The following is an 18,450-nucleotide window of genomic DNA, read 5'->3' as shown; positions in this document are numbered from 1 at the left end:
AAAGCAGAAAAACAATAGAGGAAGAATCTGAAACATCCAATTAACCACATTTTATGTTAAAAAAGAACCCCAAAGAGACAGGCACCACAGCTAACCTATCACAGAACTTGGCAGAACAACCCAATGATTTTAAGGACTTCCAGAATATCATTAGGATTGGATCCCATTCCAGAGGGCTACAACGGAACTTCTACACAAAGAGGGAGTGGGATTATTTTTAAGAGCTGTGGTGGTGCAGTTAGAATACAGTACTGCAGGCTACTTCTGCTGATTGCCAGCTTCCAGCAGTTTGGCAGTTCGAGTCTCACTGGCTCAAGGTTGGCTCAGTCTTCCATCCTTCTGAGGTGGGTAAAATGAGGACCCAGATTGTTGGGGGCAATATGATGACTCCGTAAATCACTTAGAGAGGGCTGTAAAGCACTATGAAGCAGTATATAAGTCTAAGTGCTATTGCTATTCTATTATTACTCCAGAGGGCAGGACCAGAAGAATGGGTTAAAACTATAAGGAAAAGCTTTCAGGCTACACGAGGATAAATCTTCCAGTAATATGAGCTGACTGCTACTGGAACAGACTGCCACATGAAGTGGTGAGTTCTCTTTTGCTGCAATTCTTCAGAGGTTGGATAGTCATCTATCAGAGGTGCTGTAGGGTAGGTGTCGTGTCCCACTCCTCCGCTGACGACCGGGTCGGGGAAGTCCGTATCAAACGTGCCTCTGCAGCTCTGCCAAAGTCCTATCAGAGTTCTCAAGGCAGGCAGGAGACCAGGAAGTGACTTCAGCAATCCAAGTTAGACTTTGCCTGACTCAGAGAATGCCAGAAAGCAGATCCTTTATATAGGCCACGGGGTGTGGCTCCATGACTCAGCACTTATCCAGGCCTGCCCCTCCCTTCCTTTTGCTGACGTCGCCTCTCAACTCTCCGGAAGCGAGGATCTCTCCAGCCTCCAGCTGTTGGCAATCCTAGCTCATGACTGGCCTCACATTCTTCAGGCTCACATGCTGTGGGGGAGGGATTTAGTTGCTCCGTTTGCCTGGGCATGGTGCCAGGACTGGGGGCTGAAGGCACGTCAGGCCCTTCATCTTGCTCGGCCTGTCCGGGCATGGTGCCAGGGCTGGGGCCTGGAGGCATGCCAGGACATTCTTCCGAACTATCAGCGTCCGGCAGGAGATAAGAGGGGCCCGGCTGCGGCAGGGGTAGCGGGTGAGACACAACAGTAGGACTACATAACATCTAAGGTCCCCTCAAACCCTATACTTCTCTGCACTTGCTAAAATATTGGTTAGTCCTTTTGCTTGATGTATTCGTGTTATATAGAATTGATTTTAGATTTAAAAGCACAGCGATGATGCTCCAAAAACTACAAAATACAGAGTTGGATAATATCCTTACTAAGTACAACTAACATATCACAAAATAATGTGCACATTTTCTAATACTTGAACATTCTGAGACAAAAGAGCCAAAGTACATAAATTAGACCACAAGGCCTGAATTTAAACAGTGATGGGTTACACATGCCAGTGTGGAATTTGTAGTTACTGTGCAAAGCCAAATGAATTATGATTTATTAAGCCAAGTATAGATGATAAATCACAGCTGACTACAGGTCATTCCCAAAATGAAGACTGCAGTAGTATAAATTTGAGAATGCCAGCAATTGTAAGTATCAGGTTCAATACAAGATTCTGAAAGATGAAGAAATGCCTGGCCCTATGTGTAGGGGGGGAAACAAGACTCCCAGCTATTAGTCAAGCAGTTTAGTTATTGAATAGTTAAATGTAATATCTCATTGCTTAAAAGCAACATTTATAAGAAACCAATATTCTGCTTTACTGAAGGAAGGACTATAAAGCTTCAAAGATTCCAAAGCAATTTTTCCATTTTCCATTTCTCCCTTCATTCCTACCATGACAGCAGAATATTTTATAGAGGGGATGTAAGAACTGTCCAAGATTTGATGCACAAAAGTCCATCAAATAGCTGTATGAATTCAGATGTACCCAATGAGATGCATTAAACTGATTCTATGATTTAATTAAGTACTTTGATCAAACTGAAGCTTCACATAGTTCTAATGTGCTTCTTACAGGGCTATATTCCATGGCTTGATGATATAAGCTCTGATCCATGAAAGCTAACATGAAAATGAATTTGTTACTGTTTATGGTATCACAAGATTTTTGTTTATACAGAAGATACAGCAAAGGAATGTATCCTTTAAAGTTTCTGTTTAAGAAGGAAAAAGGGAAATGGAAAGCAAATGTGAATAAGAAAAGTGAAAGCATGCAAAGAAGTGGAGGAAGGAAAAGGAATAAGGTAAGAACAGCATTACCTACCGGTATCAAGCGATTTCCAGAAACTCTGAGAATTATAGTACTAGTGGCATCAGATTGTGAATGGCTGACTGAAAACAATTTTTTTGTTCAGGAAATTTATTTATGCATTCAAGTAAAGGTTTACAAAATAGTTGCTAACCATTTATTTTTTCAAGACTACTTCATCAGGGAAAAAAGTTAAAGATCCCATAAAGAGGAGAACAAAAAATCATGTATAATGATCAATCCATGTCTTTAGGAAGCCATCATAATCTAGTCGTGCATATAGGCTTCATAATATATAGAAGTTTTATTAACTTGAACCAAGGAGCTCCCATAATTTGCTGGGAACAAATAATTTGTTAGGAACTAATTATTTTCCTCTCTTTTATAATTCTGGAAATATAAAATTAGAAGTTAATAGCAAAACTGCTCAAGGATGATTCAGAAACAAGCAAAGCTATTACTAAAATTAATAGCAACATGGCTTTGTTAAAAACAGATCATGCCAGACAAACCTTATTGCAATCTTTGACAAAGTGACAAATTAGTGGACCAAAGAAATGCTGCAGACATAGTATACTTGGATTTGACAAAGTAGACCACAACCTACTTCTTGATACATTAGAAAAATATGGAATTTTCTAATATATCAGTTCACCGCCAAAAGGATTCATAACTGGCTGACTAACTGCATCTAACATGTACTCCTCGAGGGAATTACATCTACATACAGTGGGGTACCCCAAGTTTCTGTCTTAGGCTTAGTATTCTTCCATTTTTTTCATAAATGATTTAGATGAGAGGATAGAAGGGGAACTCATCAAATTTGCAGATAACACCAAGCTGGGGGGAAGGGGATTAGCCAACACTTTAGAAGATAGACAGTGCATCGCACTTAAATACTGAGTCCTATCCAACAAAATGCAATTCAGTGGTGAGAAAAGTAAAGTTTTACACTTAGGTAAGAAAAACCAAATGCACATCTATAGAATAGGTGATATGTGGCTCAATAGCAGTAATAGTGAGAGGAATCTAGGAGTCCTAGTGGACAACATTTAAGTATGAGTGTGCTGCAGCTGCCAAAAACTAATGCTGTCCTAGATTGCATCAACAGAGGGTTAAAATCAAGATCCCATGAAGTGTTAATACTGCTTTATACCAGTTTGGCCAGATCAAACCTGGAATATTGCATCTAGTTTTGACCACCATGCTAGAAAAAATGCATTGAGACTCTAGAAAAGATGCAGAGAAGAACAACAAAGATGATTGGCGGCTGGAGGCTAAAACATATGATGAATGGTTACAGGAACTGGGTATTTCTACCAGTAGTTTAATGAAGAAAAGGACTAGGGGTGATATGATAGCAGTCTTCCAATATTTGAGAGGATGTCACAGAGAACAGGGGGTCGGTCAACCTATTCTTCAAATCACCTAAGGACAGGACAAGAAGTAATAGATGGAAACTTATTAAAGAGAGATCCAACCTAAACCTAAGGAAAAATTCCCTGATAGCAAGAAAAATTAACCAGTGGAATGGCTTGCCTCCAGAAGTTGTGGGTGGTCTGTCACTGGAGGTTTTTTAAGAAGAGACTGAGTAGCCATTTGTCTGGAATGATATAGGATTTCCTGCTATAACTACCCTTACGTGCTGATGTTGCACTTTTTACAGTTAGCAGAATACAGTTTTTTTCCATTGCTGATGGAAAAAATAATGCTAAATTAAAATGATACAGACGATAGTACTTTATTCTGTGTATCATTTTAATTCAGCACTATTTTTCCCATCAGCAATGTCCTTCATATCCAAGATCAACCTCACAAGTAAGTCCCACTTAGAGACAAGATTCTGGAATTCAAAATGTATTGCCTGTAAATTCTGCCTGTTTTATTGCTTCCTGTAGACTCTAGCTGAGGAATTCAGGATGAAAGCAAAGACAGCTGCCCCCCACCCACCCAATAGCCTCTTTTGACTGCCTATTTTTGTGAAAGGGAGACTGGTTCTCCATGGCTCCAATCATCAGAATTTATTTTTGTGCACTCAGTTGGTCAAACTAAACATAATATTAAATATATACTTTCTGTGATTTCTACAACTACAGCTACAGTAGGACCCCGAATACAGCTGTGTAAATAGGAGGGAAGAGTTCCCTTTCCAAAGAAACCATTGGTCCTGGAAATAGTTTGCACAGATAACAATTGACATTTCTGTGCCAATATGCATGTGATTTTTAACAATTTCATAACATGAGGAAAAGTTTTAAACTCCCATTATTTGTGTACCAAACCCCATAACAGAAGAGAATATCTGTAGCTTATCAAGGACTCCACAGTGTTCAAGTAGCCTACAATAGCTATTAATTACTTTAATATCTAACATTGAACCTAATCATGCATTTCAGATCTTAGAAATTTGAATCTTCTAGTTCAGTGTTTCTCAACTTTGAACTGTATGGTCTTCAACTCCCAGAATTCTACAGCCAGGTACATAAAATATGGCTAAAAACAAGGCTCCGAACCATTTGTGTGTATGCAACTTTAGATTTATCTCTATGGTGAATTCTGAAATCTGGTTTATTTTTTTTATTCTTCTACACTTTGGATGTGACTGCTCATAAACCACATTGAAGATGATTTATAAACTTTAAATCATAATGAATCAAGATGATAGGGCCTTGCAGTTAAGTGAAGATTCAGAGAAGATAAGGTGCCAGTGTATTTTGCCTCTTTGGGGGCCAGTGAGCTTTAATTCTTTCTCATACCATGCTAAAATCTATATAACATTTTCTTCTCAAACAGTATAGATCTAATGGAGTTACAGAGGTTTATAGAGTTACACTTCTACTCTGTCACCCCATATTGTATTGTTTCTCTCATTTAAATATTCCCAGATATGGAGAGAAAATGGTTAGGGAAAACTTCATCCATTTAATTATATAAATATTACAATTTAAAGGCTAGTAAAAGCATGTCTAAGCTTAATAACAATGACATGAAAACAAAAAGGATATATAAATACTAAATACATTAATAAATATTGCTTTAAGTTGCAATAATATTTGATTTACAGTTGAATATTGTAATATTTTCCATTTAATAAGCAATCTACTAAATGAAAAACTAGCTTTCAAGCAATTTTATCAGCCTTTTAGCTACCCTTCCAGATTTTAATTAAGATATATTTGCTAATGCCAATTTACCTAGAACTACTGAAACAGTTTTCAAACACTTCACATCCCCTTCCTTTGTATTGCACAGCTCATTCATCAACAGGTAAAAGTTGACATATTGCCACAACCCACCCACCCCAACCACCTTTTGGGATTTGTGGAAAGCAGAATTTGAAACAAACACTTTTCAGTGCTTGATACTGCAAATCTGGTGGGTTTAAATGGCATACTAAACCTCTAAGTTCTTTTAACTCAGGCCCAAAAGTTAAAAAATTGGGGGTTAAGACAGAAGCATATACATCCTTGTTAAAGCTATAGAACTGGAGTTGGGCTTTACTAGTAACAAGGAAACAGGCAGCTAAGGGAGGAAACAGATGTTGGATCTAGACACCATGATATAGAAAATCTGGCATTTCTGATATTTACAGTTACTAGTTTACCGTTACATTGGGACATGTAATATATGGGACCAACAAAGGAAGGGGAAGCAAGTGAATTATTCTGAACTAATTGGTCAAATATGTGCTGACAGGATTCGTATTTCCCAATATATTTGTATAATGCACAGTTGACTATAGTCATGCCTGCTTTAGCCACTATAATACCTGTTTGTGCAACAGATTTAAGTCAAAACTAAAGAAAACATTCTTGGATTCAAAATCAATGCAGCCAATAAATCAGATATTAAGGCTATACTTTCACAACAGGAGTTTTCTACACCAGACAAAAATCAATCAAAGCATTGTAAGCACAGACTTACGAAAAGAACTGTCATTATGTACCGTGTTCCACGTTGTTTTTAAAATGCCCTATACCCCTGAAGAAATCAATTGAGCACTGATAAATATACTTGAGTCGCAGGGTTTTCTCACCTCAAAATGAATACACTACTTCAAAGAGGGAGGGGTGTCATTTTTGTTTTCATGTCTGAGGAACAATATACTGTTGGCATATTTAATTAACTGGATGGTTATCCTCTTGAGATTCTGTAACAGTGCATTCTTGCAGAGGGTCAGTCTAGATGATCTGTAAAGTATATCCCAATTCCTTCTTCCTACAATTCTACAGAAATTTTGAAAGTAAGCCTAAGCTGACATTTACTTAATTCCATTCTACCAGCCATTTTTATATTCAGGATAACGCATGAAAGCTTTTCTGTCATCTCGGTGCATCTTTTCCAAGACTTGTGTAACTTCCAAGGAGAGAAGCAATCTAGAACTAAGGAGAAATTTCCTAACAGTTAAAACAATTAATCAGTAGAACAAATTGCCTCCAGAAGTTGTAAATGCTCCAACACTGGAAGTTTTTAAGAAGAAATTGCATAGCCATTTGTCTAAAATGGTATAGTTTCCTGCCTAACAGGGGGTTGGACTGGAAGACCTCCAAGGTCCCTTTCCAGCTCTGTTTTCTATTCTAATTCTTAATTCCAAATTCTATTCTATTCTGTTGCCTGAATACGGACGGGCAGCCATGAATTCCGCTAAGGCTTTTTTCGATTCCTTCAACACAGTAATGACTCTCTAGCAAACCAACCGATATCAGGCAGCAGAAGCGTGTAACGTTGGACTACAGACATCGCTCTATCTAGAAAAAGCTGTCTTGGTAGAATCCTGCCAATCCTGAATCCTCTGAGCGGAATTCGGGTTCTACGCAAAGCTTTGCTTTTTTTCCACCGACCGAGGCATTCATTGCACGACGTCAAGTATCGGACCCCAAGCAAAAATTCCCCCAGGCCCCTCCACGGAAAATACTTTTCCCAGGAGGACGGTCTTAATCAACCCTGTTGCAAGCGAGGCTCTTGTCACGTGGCCGACAAGGCAACAATTTTGATCTCTCAAAAGCCAGCCCGTCTCACTTCCTTCCACAGATTTAAAAAAAAAACAAAAAACAGCAAAGGGACGGGGTGGGGGAGGGAGGAGGGGGGAAAGGAGGAGAAAAAGTAGGCCTGAATATGAATTTATCAATGTCTCCAAGGCCCCGGGGCGGGGGGGGGGAGGGCAGGGGGGAATCCCTCCACTAATTGCATAGCAGGTAAAGGAATCATCCGTAGTCGTGTTCGGATTGGGAAGAGGCGCCGTCCATCATCCGTCAATGGAATCAATCGCATCCTCCGGGTTCCAAACGGGAGCGACGTGTCCATGCCTCGACCAATGATGAAGGGGAAGGTGGGCGTGGCCAATGATGTCCCGGTTATGAGGGCAAACAAGATGGCGGGGAGCGGTTTCCCTCTTTCCCCCGCGTTCTCAGTTGCTCTCCCTTTTCCCCTCAAATTCGGTATAAGGCGTTGTGGAAGGATCCCTGCCCCGCATCTCGGAGGGTTCCAGGCCTTTCTAATTCTGTCACCCAGCTCCCGCCCAAGCCGGTCACCTTCATGCGATCCTAGGGGGACCGCGAGGAAGGGAAGGGGAAGGAGGTTGCGACTGCGGCGGCACGGGAGGTGGGGGGGCGGGAGATCTTACTCTCTACTTGCCTGGGCCGCCTCCTTGTTCTCCTCCGCGGGGGCCCCTGGCTTTCTGCGGGGCGCTCGGGATTGCACCGTCGGCAAAGGGTGGAGCGGGTGGGGGACACAAGATGTCGCCTCAGCCCGTATCTCCTCAGCGCCGCCCCCTCATGCCCGCGATTCCCAGCCCGCTCGGCCCCGCTGCCTCTTGCCTCAGTGCCTCTGCCGCGGCTCCGGCTCCTGTTGCGGGGTGGGTGGGGGGAAGGGAGCGAGGAAAGGCAAGATGGAGGCGGCGGCGGCAAAAAAAAAAAAAAAAAAAGCAGGAGCGCAGCCCGGCCAAACGATGGAGAGGAAAAGGGGGGAAGGGAGGGAAGAAGGCGGCGAGGGAGGGGGCTGCAGCCGCGCTCGGCTCTCTTTCTCGCCCCCCCCCGACAAGGACCGCCCCCCCCCCGCTTTTCCTCTCCGGACATAAAATTGGGAAGGCCTGGGGGCAGCGGTGGGACGGGAGGGGGGGGGGGTGACCGAGGTAGGCTAATGAACCTTGTGTGGTGCGGCTGACAAGACACACTTGGGTGGGGGGTAATTCTTGAAACTGGCTGCCTCAGGAGGCCGGTTTTGGGGACTAAGTTGAATTCTGGCGACATGCAGGGACTAAAAGTGCTGGGAATCATTCTGAGGCAGCAAACGGAGAGCTTGTTCATACCTGATCCAATTCCTACAGGGGGAGTCACTTCCGTGTAAGAACGTGTGTATCCCATATGTAGATTGGAGCATGTGTGCAATTCGCTGCAGGCTTATGTTTTGGGAGGCCCTGACCAACAAAATGACAAGTGTCTGAATATGGCCTGGTGAACTACATGTGATGTTAATATTATGTGCCACACTAATAAATGAGCCTGTTTCTCATAAATTTCAAGAACCTGGGTCTCAACCAGTCTCCTCAATCTGCTCCAAAAGTTTCTGTTCCCTCCCTTCCCCAATACAATCACTGGCATTTTAATCCATTACGTGTTGGAAAGCACCAGGTTGAAGGTGGCAGTCCTGGATTATACCATTCAGGTACATGGAAATAGGAAAGATGTGGACTGCTGTTTAAACTTTCATTTGATTCGTGAAGAGGCTGGATTTTACATGTTGTACAGAACTTTTTCCCCATTGTTATAATTGCAATAAATTGCAGCCATATGCTATTTACAAGGATTCCAAATATATGAGTTAGCTAGTGACATAAAGAAGCCAGACAGTATAAGCTGTGTGATTCATATGAAAAAGAAGTTACATTGCAGTAGTGCTCAATTCATGAATGCTAAGTAGAAGGAAGTAGAAGAACTTTTGAAATTGTTATATAGTTTGCTCACCAACATGCTTATACCTTTATTACAGGCATAGTATACTCATTTGGCTAAAACTACTCATGCTATTACTGAATGCAGATTCAAAATGAAAATGCACGGCTTTAAAAGCCAGCTGCTATTAAAAATGGGAAGTATTCTCAGTCAGGCTATAGTAAGTAAACCTGGATACTCAGCTATCCAGAACTTGTACTCTGGCAATTTAGAAGATTAACTTGTAAATAGTTTTGATTTTCTCTACTATTTATATATATATATAATTTGGATTGTTTTATCATAACCTCTAATCTGTTTAAAATGTTCCACTTCTTTTCAGCTCTCAATTTTTATGAAATGCATGCAACTTAATAAAAGTTACTTTAAAACTAAAAAAACAATCTTGTTATTTGTTGCTATACTCCTCTCACCTGTATTATTTATTTACTAGAATGATATTCCACCTTTTGTGCAAGAGTTTAGAAAAGGCACACAATATAGGATGTGCTCTGTCCTATTTTCCCCCCAGCAATTACCCTCTGAGATAGGATGTGCTGATAGCAAATTATTTCTTCCAAATCAACCAATGAGCTTCTGTGTCTGAGAGTTAAATTTATTTCCTCAATACCAGTGATGATTTGCTTCCAATGCTGTGAAACAGATTTGGAAGTACACATTAAGAAAATGTTCCACTGATGCAATGGCATAATTTAAGTTTCTTTGATAGCAGCTAACAATTGTTGATACTTATTTTCTGTTAATAATGGGTTGATACAGTTTTTTCCATAGATGTTTCTATTGAACTAAAGTAAAACTAAAAGTAAGTATCAAAAAGGGATAATTTTGAATTCGAAATACAGAGTAGAACAAAGAATTCAGAAAAATATTTCCAAATAATTTCTGGAGAGAAAAGTCATTTCCAAAACAAGATTGGTTTGCAACTTAGGTATTTTTACGGCTGAGGTGATAATTGTTTTATGAAGAGTAGAATTAATACATCACTGCTTCCTCATTGTGTGGTGGTGGTATGTGTCCTTGAGAGAGATGAGCAAAGAACACCAGGAGTGTACATTATGAAAATAGATTCTTAACAAGTTCATCAAAAATGAGAAAACAAACAAGTAACTATATCAGGCCACTGGAGGTGACTTTTGTGACAATGGCAAAGGCATTTTGTATTGCATAAAAGAAAGCAATGGTAAATGACGGTAGTTAAACAATAAAGGCACAGAGATAATGTAATTCTGTGCTGGATTTTGAGTTTCTTGGGTCAGATGGCACTGCATATGTTCCCAAAGAAGAGCTGAGGCTTTTGGAGTACTACCACTACCACCAGTGTTTGTAGCATGGTTAGATGAAAGCCTTAGGAACATGCAGTTGCTGTGTTGGCTTATTGTGCAGGAAAAGAAAACCCAAAGCTACAGAGACATGACAGTGGAAACCTAACAAACATAAACATGGGAAAGTTCAACACAGTGAAATGTCATACTGACATTTTAGGCATCAGAAAATTCACAATTCAGTTTACTACTCTGGGCACAAAGATCAAGTGTTGCTTTAATAGGAAGGATGGAGCAAAAACTATTTGGGTACAATGCAGTCAGTGGCTGAATAATATCAGACTTCACAGACAACTCTGACATAGTTATCTATGTTTATGTTCCAATCACCTGTAGTAGAGGAAGTTCTGATGTGTTTTATGGTCAGGTTCAATCTGACATCAAGAAAACATGTAAGGTGTGCTTCTATTGGAGATGAATGCCAGAGTTGGAAATTGTAAAGAAGAAAATCTGAAAATATTATTTGCCTAAGAAACAGAAATGGATCTGGAGAAAAATTTAAGTTTTTGAATGATTTCATTGTTGACAGTTTTCCAACAAGCCTATATATGTGTACATTATCAGATGAAATATCTAAAAATTAAAGTGGCTGTGCAGAAGTTATAAGTTAGACCTCTACAAGCAGGTGTAAAAAGACTGAAGATGGTATTGGGAATGGAAAAACATAATTTACAAAATAATCTCTGAACTCAAATGGAGGTTCCATGCTTGAATTGGTATATTAAAAAAAACACCACTTAACGGATAGAACTGGCTCTCTGGAGGAGCCTAATACTGAGAAAGATGGAAGAAAAAGTAAGAGGACAACCACCAGCAAACTGGGTGGATTCAATTTCAGTGGCAATGGGTGCAGCTTCAGAAGATCAAATGGGCAAAACGGTAAATAGATCATGCTGGAGAAGTTCTGTGTATGAGGTTGCTAAGAGTCAATACTGACTTGAGTATTGATGTTTAAAAACATGCATTATCATAAAGGGCTTCTGAGAATTACAGTAATATGAAACTACCCTTCATTTCATCGCATTATACATTTCAATCATTTTAAAGTACTAAATATTGCCAAATGAGTCCGATCTATAATCCAACAGGCTATTCAGTTCTTCTGCTTTTTATCTTAAATTGTAAATCCTGGCGCTCATATATGTGTGTGTGTGTGAGTGAACATGTGATGTACACGCACACACATATCCCAAATCCCAAATTAAATAATAATAATAGAGTTAACATTTGCAAAGAAACATACTGGGATATTGGTGAAAATCATGGCAGTTGGGAATTATCAATGCTTAAAGATGTAAATACTTCCCGTTTGCAATACAATATGGCTAATGTAAGGCCATTAAGAAGTGAGAGATCTGTTTCAAATGTAAAATATTTAGTCAGAATGAATCACAAGGAACATAATGTAACTGCTCTTTGCAACTGTTCCTTTATTATATATAAATATTTTTCTTTTTTGAAACATGCTTTTTTATTTAATTGGAGATATTAGGAGAAAGAAAGAAAAAAGATTTTATTCACTTGTAGAAATATTTACTTTAACTTTTAGACCAAGTTTATGGAACCAGTTACAAAAAGTACAAGAAAAGGAAAAACATAGCCATCACATTTTATCACAAAGAGATTTAATGAGAATCACCTCAACTGGTGCCACTCAAGGTTGTTATTATCACTCTGATGTTCAGAGCAAAGTTGGCCTCTGTCGATTCATTATTATTGTGCTATATGTATATGGCCTTTTTCATCCTGATTTATATTTATTCTTCTTTAGGATCAAAACACCGATGGTTGTATATCGTTGGAAAGGTCAATCAGCGCTAGACATACAAGAGTCTATAAGGTCATTCCACTTCTCCTCTTGGAATCTTTCCGAGCAATTGGGCTGAATGACAGTATTTCACTGTAAATATGCCCTTTAAAGATAAGCAAAATTTACATACATGTAAGTGCATTTTTGTTCAAACAATAAGGGCACGCTGAACACATATTGGTAAACTATAATGGATGGAGGATTGAATGCAGCTGAAAATACCTGTTGCTATCCCAGTATAATTTTTGAACAGCAACAAATACAATAGTAACAGATGGCAACACTTCATCTTATATAGGCCTTCCTAAACTGCTCAGTTTTTTAAAAGGTTGTAAAAGATCTATTCTTACTACTGGTAGTATCCCATTCTATTGAATTTCACAAAGAGATGGGTAATTACTCCTGCTGTATTTAAATGATATTTAAAAACATTATTATAGGTGGCATTATTTGTTACTTTTATTAGGTATGGATTTAGTTTGCTAGCTGCTTTTTAAAACCTAATTTAAATGTTATAATTTTATGAACGCACTATATTGAATTGTATATTAGACTTATACTGTTTTGACTGCCACCCTGAAGATAACAGGCAATACATGGCTAAGAAATGCTTCCAATATGTCAATACTTAATAATTAGATGACTAAAAAAATGGATCTGTCATTGTTAAACATCAATTTGTTAGATTTATCAGTTCATCTCTTCAGTATAAGTGAGTTCTGTTCTAGCTTGTCATTCCATATCATATACCCATGAATGTACCCACTACAAGGTGGGCTGTTCCCTGCCATTATTAAGGTTTCATAGGAAAGGATTATAAATAAACATTTGCTTCTTTAAGTTTTTAACTTATCATTCAAACTAGGCTATTAGCCGCTGGCTCTTACTTTTATCTAGTAGATTCCTTTTTTGCTGCATAACCCCAGGCTTAAGCAGTTAGGGTTATTTAATTTTTAACATTATAAAATGTTCTATTATGTGACGAGTACTCCAAGTGTGGTTTATCCATAAATTCCCAAAAAATTTTCTATCAGTCAGAAAATGGAAGAGTGGCTCATTTCCTTTTTCACTTGCTGGAAAGATATCACCAACCAGTTATTAACTATATTCTTTTCATACATGAAATTTAATCTAATGCCATAGTTGTCAACTGGTCCAATAACCATCATGTCCTGTTCTCCGCAAAATTCCTAAGTCTAATAGGAGTTGTGTTTTTTTTAAAGTATTCTGGTGAGATCTGAGCTGCTTATGGCATATAATTTGGTGGTCTTTAGAAAGTAGGTATTCCTTTCATTACTCATTGTTTTTCTTTTTCTTTCCCTCTTTTGAATAATCCCTGGTCTTTATTCTTTAGGAGACTTATTTCCCAAGTGCTTCTGCTTGACACTCAGTTTTAAACCTAAAATGAGAAATGTGTTGGTGGATTACTGTAAGTGACCTTCAACATAGTGACAACGAAATGCAGTGTAGTGATGTTTCCATATTATATTAAAGTATGCTGAATTTTTGTGTTTCTTCTTGCCCAAAGAATTATGGAATAACAAACAGTGGTGAAAAAGAATGGGGGAATTACCTACAGAATTTTTCTTAATTAGTATTTGTGTAGGTCAAGTTGCAGTCTATACTCATAGTTATGAATTTTATCTACTTCAGAGAGAACCTGTACTTCAGACTGTATTCAACATTAATATAGCTAGTTATTATGTGTGCAGGAATTGGAGGACTTCAGGTTCATAAACTCTGATGAGGATTGCACTAGAGGCAAGGATATATAAAAATTGTCCAGCTGAACTTACTTCTCCATTCATTTATTGAAAGCTTTGTACTCCCTATGGAATCATCATAGGAGTGCTGGGCTTCTGTCTCTTCCTCAACATCTCTGAATGGATCGAAGTAGGAATGGGCCAGAGCTTGGGTTGCTGTGAGTCGTTTTTCTACATCGAGCTGCAACATTTTGTCGAGCAAGTCCACAGCTACAAGTAAAGATATAAATGTAAAAATTAAAGAAAGCTATAACTGTTTATTATAGGAAGGATAAATCTAAAAGCTTAAGATGGCTGGTGAACTAAATTGGCTATATTTGCTTCATCCAGTTTTCACATTTCAGTAAACAAATATAAGTGGCTCATTACTGTAGTTGAAACGTACTGTAGAAGGAACTTCAAACAATATCCCTGGAAAATCTCAGTACGAGATGAGCCCAAATATAGGTCAAGTCATTTGACCTATATATGATAAAGCTTACAACATAGTTAAATTAGGTAGAAGGATTCAGCTTGATGTATTGTAAAGTGGTCTGTAACTTCAACAAAGTTTAACTTTTAAAACATATTTTTTGAAGTTTCAGGCCACTTTGTAATACATCAAGCTGAATCCTTCTATCTAGTTTAACTACGTTGTAAGCTTTATCATTTGGAATTTGAGGCAGGGTGAAACCCAAGTGACTTGATGTATATTTGTAAATTTTACCATTACATCACCATGGAGCCAGTGAATAATTTCTTCTCACTACAAGTAGAAGTTTTGGGAAAGTGCTCTTATCCAGACTGTAGTGAGGAGGCAACAGTAAAATTTAGAAATATGTAGGAAATGTGAAATACTTTTTATTTGAAAGTCAAAATAAAATTCAGTGTTCTTGAAATGAAACTGAAAATGGGACCACCTAAAATTCCCTTCAAAATCACAAAACTGTGCCTCACTTATTTTGGCAATGTCATGAGGGGGAATTCACTGGAGAAAGCAATTATTATTGGAAGACTTAGCGGTAAAAGGAAACCAAGCTGCCAAGGAACATGATGACTGGACAATATCAAAGTTGACACCAATCAGAGCTTAAAACAACTCAAAGAAGTAGTGCAAAATCAGAAGATGCAGAGAGACCTGGCCCATATAATCACCAAGAGACAGACATGACTGAATGGTTGACATCATCATCATTATCAACATCAATGTTCCCTTGTTCCCTTGTTTTTTACCACAAATCCAAGAGGAAATTGCAGTGCAGTGCAGTGCATACTGATTGCTACTAGACAATTGGCAGAACAAATGATCAAGGTATAGTTTTAAAAAAACAAAAAACAAATTCTCCACTTGAAACAAGAATACAGCCCTGTTCTTATCCACTGAGAAGAGAGTAACAGTTGTTTACAATATGTTAGCAAAATATACACCTTGTTTCAGCGGGGAAGTTTCTTTAAATAAATCTTGAAATACTGAGCTAATTTCTGGTATTCTTTTCAATTAATATTTTTTTCCAATCTGAAAACGTAAGGCCACCTATTATACAGATTCTATTTCCATAAATCCCTATCAGGTTTCCTTAATGTTTTCAACATGCGCCTGCCAAACTTCAACAAGCCACAACATCATTTTTTTCATTGTTAAATTTATTCATGATTATATTTACTTTCTGCCCATCTCACAGTTTGAGATGACTCTATGCATGTTGCAATCTGATAAAATTATGCTAGTATTCTTAAAGTTTACATAATCTCAGTACTGTTAACAAAACTTGTATAAGAAGTATGCAGTACATATGCAGATACATTTGGCTTGCCTGCTTGCAAAATTAAGCACAGTACACATGAACCTTAACTGGGACCGATTCACTTGTAAATGCTAATTTCCCCTAACAGTTTTATTTTAAAGAGGAAAAAAAAATCAGATTGGACAATCATCTGGCTCAGATCAATCTTTTGTCTGCTCATGTGCTTAACTGCTTCTCATCACTCACTCCCATATCAGCAGATCCAGTCTAAGCAAATGGTAGCAGGGACATGATTAGCTCCTTCTGTCATACTGGCTCGACCAGAAAACATGTGGCTAAGAAAAAGGCAACCCTCCTGTGACAAGGCACAGAGCAGCCCGGCTGGAGAGCTAGTAGTACTCGGAAAACTCCACCAAATGACACTACTTGAAATAGTAAAATTTTACTCTGGGATCAGCTCCAAACTCTTACAACTCATGTTTTGTTTTGAATACCAAAAATGCCACTTGTGGCTGCTAAGCTAGAGAAGACTGGCATATAATACAACATTTATTTTAGAGTATTTCCCATTATACTTAAGGGGATTTATTTTCACAACAACATCCAGAGGGTAATGCATTATTCATGCTTAATTACATTTTGAAGATTTCTTTGCTATCAAAGTCACACAGAATATGCTGGCTCAGCTAGAATCATAAAAGAGATTCTTTTGACATGTTCATCTGTCATCCGAATAGAAGTTAAATAATAAATTTTGGTTGTATAATCTTTCTGAGGAATATTAGTTTTATCGTAAATTAAAACATATAAAAGAACTTACCCAGGGGACTGGCTTTGGGTAAAAGCAGAGACAAATCCATTTTGGGAATTTTAGGAAGCGTCTGTATGTAGCTTTTAGCCTAAAAGAAATAACATTTTCATAAAGCCATATAAATGTCACCTTGAAAAGTTACATCATAATCAACTCTTTATAGATTGATTAGAAGCCCACATACTGGCCATACACTTCTTTTATATAAAGTAAAAGGTCCACATTAGCCTCCTTTGGGCTGTGTTGTACATAAGACAAAGTAATAATTTTACTGTCGTCGGAATAATAATATGACTTCATGGCTCTAATAGTTGCAGCTCTCTTTATATCAAGATGGAAGCTTGTAATCTAATGTATAACATGCTGCCTAATTTCATATAATGAGAGAGTTCAGAAGGCAGACAATTGGGAGAGAAACTATTCAGCTATCTAAAAAGAGCAGCCTCTTGCCCCTGCTAGTTAACTAGGTAAGGAGGGCAATATAGAAAATCGGATTTAGGAAGCGAAAGAAAGGGCACCTTTGAAGAAGAGAAAGAAAGGCCATCTTTCATCCATATCTGGCTTTGGTGCTGCTCATCTTAAGAGCAATGATTGGCACTTCAAAAAATACCTTTATGGTTCAGATGACAGTTTCTGCCTGTTTGTTCTGACTTCTCCAAGTAAATAAGGTGCAGTACTAAACAAAAATCAAACCAAAGTAGGATTTGCATCTAAATAAACATGCATAATACTCCATCTTCAATTTATGGAAATGAAATATTTCTACTTACTGATCTCTGAATATCTATATTCATTTGCCATTTTCATAAGAATTTGTCTGTCTATAAATCATGCTATGTTTATAGCTAGCACATTCCAGCTTATTCTGGCCTTTGTTCAACATTTTTGTCATTCCTTTTTCAATTTTTATAAGGCGATACCTTTTCCATGACAGGAAAACCTTCCTATACTGGCAGGGAAGCCGTCTTTCATCAGGCTGTGTACAGAACAGGCAACCCAGGGCCATTTCCCCCTCCCAGTTCTGCTTTAGGGAAGGAAAGTGCATCTTTCTCCAGCTGTTACAACCCCAGTATTTCATTTAATTTCAGAGTTAGTGTTCAATGGTTTTTGTCAGGAGCTGAATGCACCCAACAATCCTCAGCAGCGATGCAGGAATAAACAAGTGTTAATGAATATTAATAATGCATGTTATAAAACTCAAAGGTTATTAAAACAAAATGCTGGTATAATATCATTCAGTTTTCTTGTCAGAGAAACTTACAAGGGTGGTCGTTTAAAGTACTAGATTAAAGCTAGGAAGATACCCATCACATCAGTTTTCTCTATTTTAACTGACAGGGTTTTTGGGAAGATTAATGGGGCTATGAGAAAGCACATTACTCTGAGTTAATTGGAGGAGTGGTGGGATACATATGTACACTAACAGTTGATATCATTTATAAAAATTGGGAAGAAAGTTAAACTTTCTAAAACAATAAGAACATATGACTTTACCGCTTTGTCTTCCAGTTTTTGCACAAACTCTTCTCCAGGGCTTCCCGTCACTTTCAGGATCTGGGTGAGCTGATCAAGATCTGCCAGGCTGAATCAAGGATTATCAACAGAAGCCAGACATTGAATTTGACAAAAAAAAAAAACCCTTCATAAATGGCTCCATTTACCATATATTTATCCTACTTTTTCTATAAAAGGGCAAGATATATAGCTTGCTTCCCTACCTCGTTGTTGGCATCACTAGGCTGAGAG

The 18,450-nt window shown here is 38.2% G+C and overlaps 2 protein-coding genes across 6 annotated transcripts in view; both read right to left on the bottom strand.

Annotated features, from left to right (window-relative positions):
* BRPF3 (bromodomain and PHD finger containing 3) overlaps positions 1 to 8,194 on the bottom strand; it is a 57,132-nt gene extending 48,938 nt beyond the window's left edge. For 4 of the 5 annotated variants that reach the window (XM_058176457.1, XM_058176458.1, XM_058176459.1 and 1 more), the window contains exon 1: positions 7,959 to 8,194. The gene's annotated coding sequence lies outside the window, so the exon portion shown is untranslated. The remainder of the gene's footprint in view (positions 1 to 7,958) is intronic. The other variant, XM_058176461.1, reaches the window with a different exon arrangement.
* Positions 8,195 to 12,204: 4,010 nt separating this feature from the next.
* Positions 12,205 to 18,450, bottom strand: part of MAPK13 (mitogen-activated protein kinase 13) — a 29,347-nt gene continuing 23,101 nt past the window's right edge. The window contains exons 9-12 of the mRNA XM_058177186.1: positions 18,199 to 18,278; positions 16,714 to 16,792; positions 14,203 to 14,379; positions 12,205 to 12,509 (exon numbers count right to left, since the gene is read on the bottom strand). Of these exons, the coding sequence (XP_058033169.1) occupies positions 12,430 to 12,509; positions 14,203 to 14,379; positions 16,714 to 16,792; positions 18,199 to 18,278 (416 nt within the window). The 3' untranslated portion in view covers positions 12,205 to 12,429. The remainder of the gene's footprint in view (positions 12,510 to 14,202; positions 14,380 to 16,713; positions 16,793 to 18,198; positions 18,279 to 18,450) is intronic.

Source organism: Ahaetulla prasina, chromosome 3 (assembly GCF_028640845.1).
Source record: "Ahaetulla prasina isolate Xishuangbanna chromosome 3, ASM2864084v1, whole genome shotgun sequence".
In the NCBI taxonomy this organism is placed as follows: domain Eukaryota; kingdom Metazoa; phylum Chordata; class Lepidosauria; order Squamata; family Colubridae; genus Ahaetulla; species Ahaetulla prasina.
Note: the sequence above shows the minus strand (reverse complement) of the source record. Positions and strands in the feature narration are given on the sequence as shown.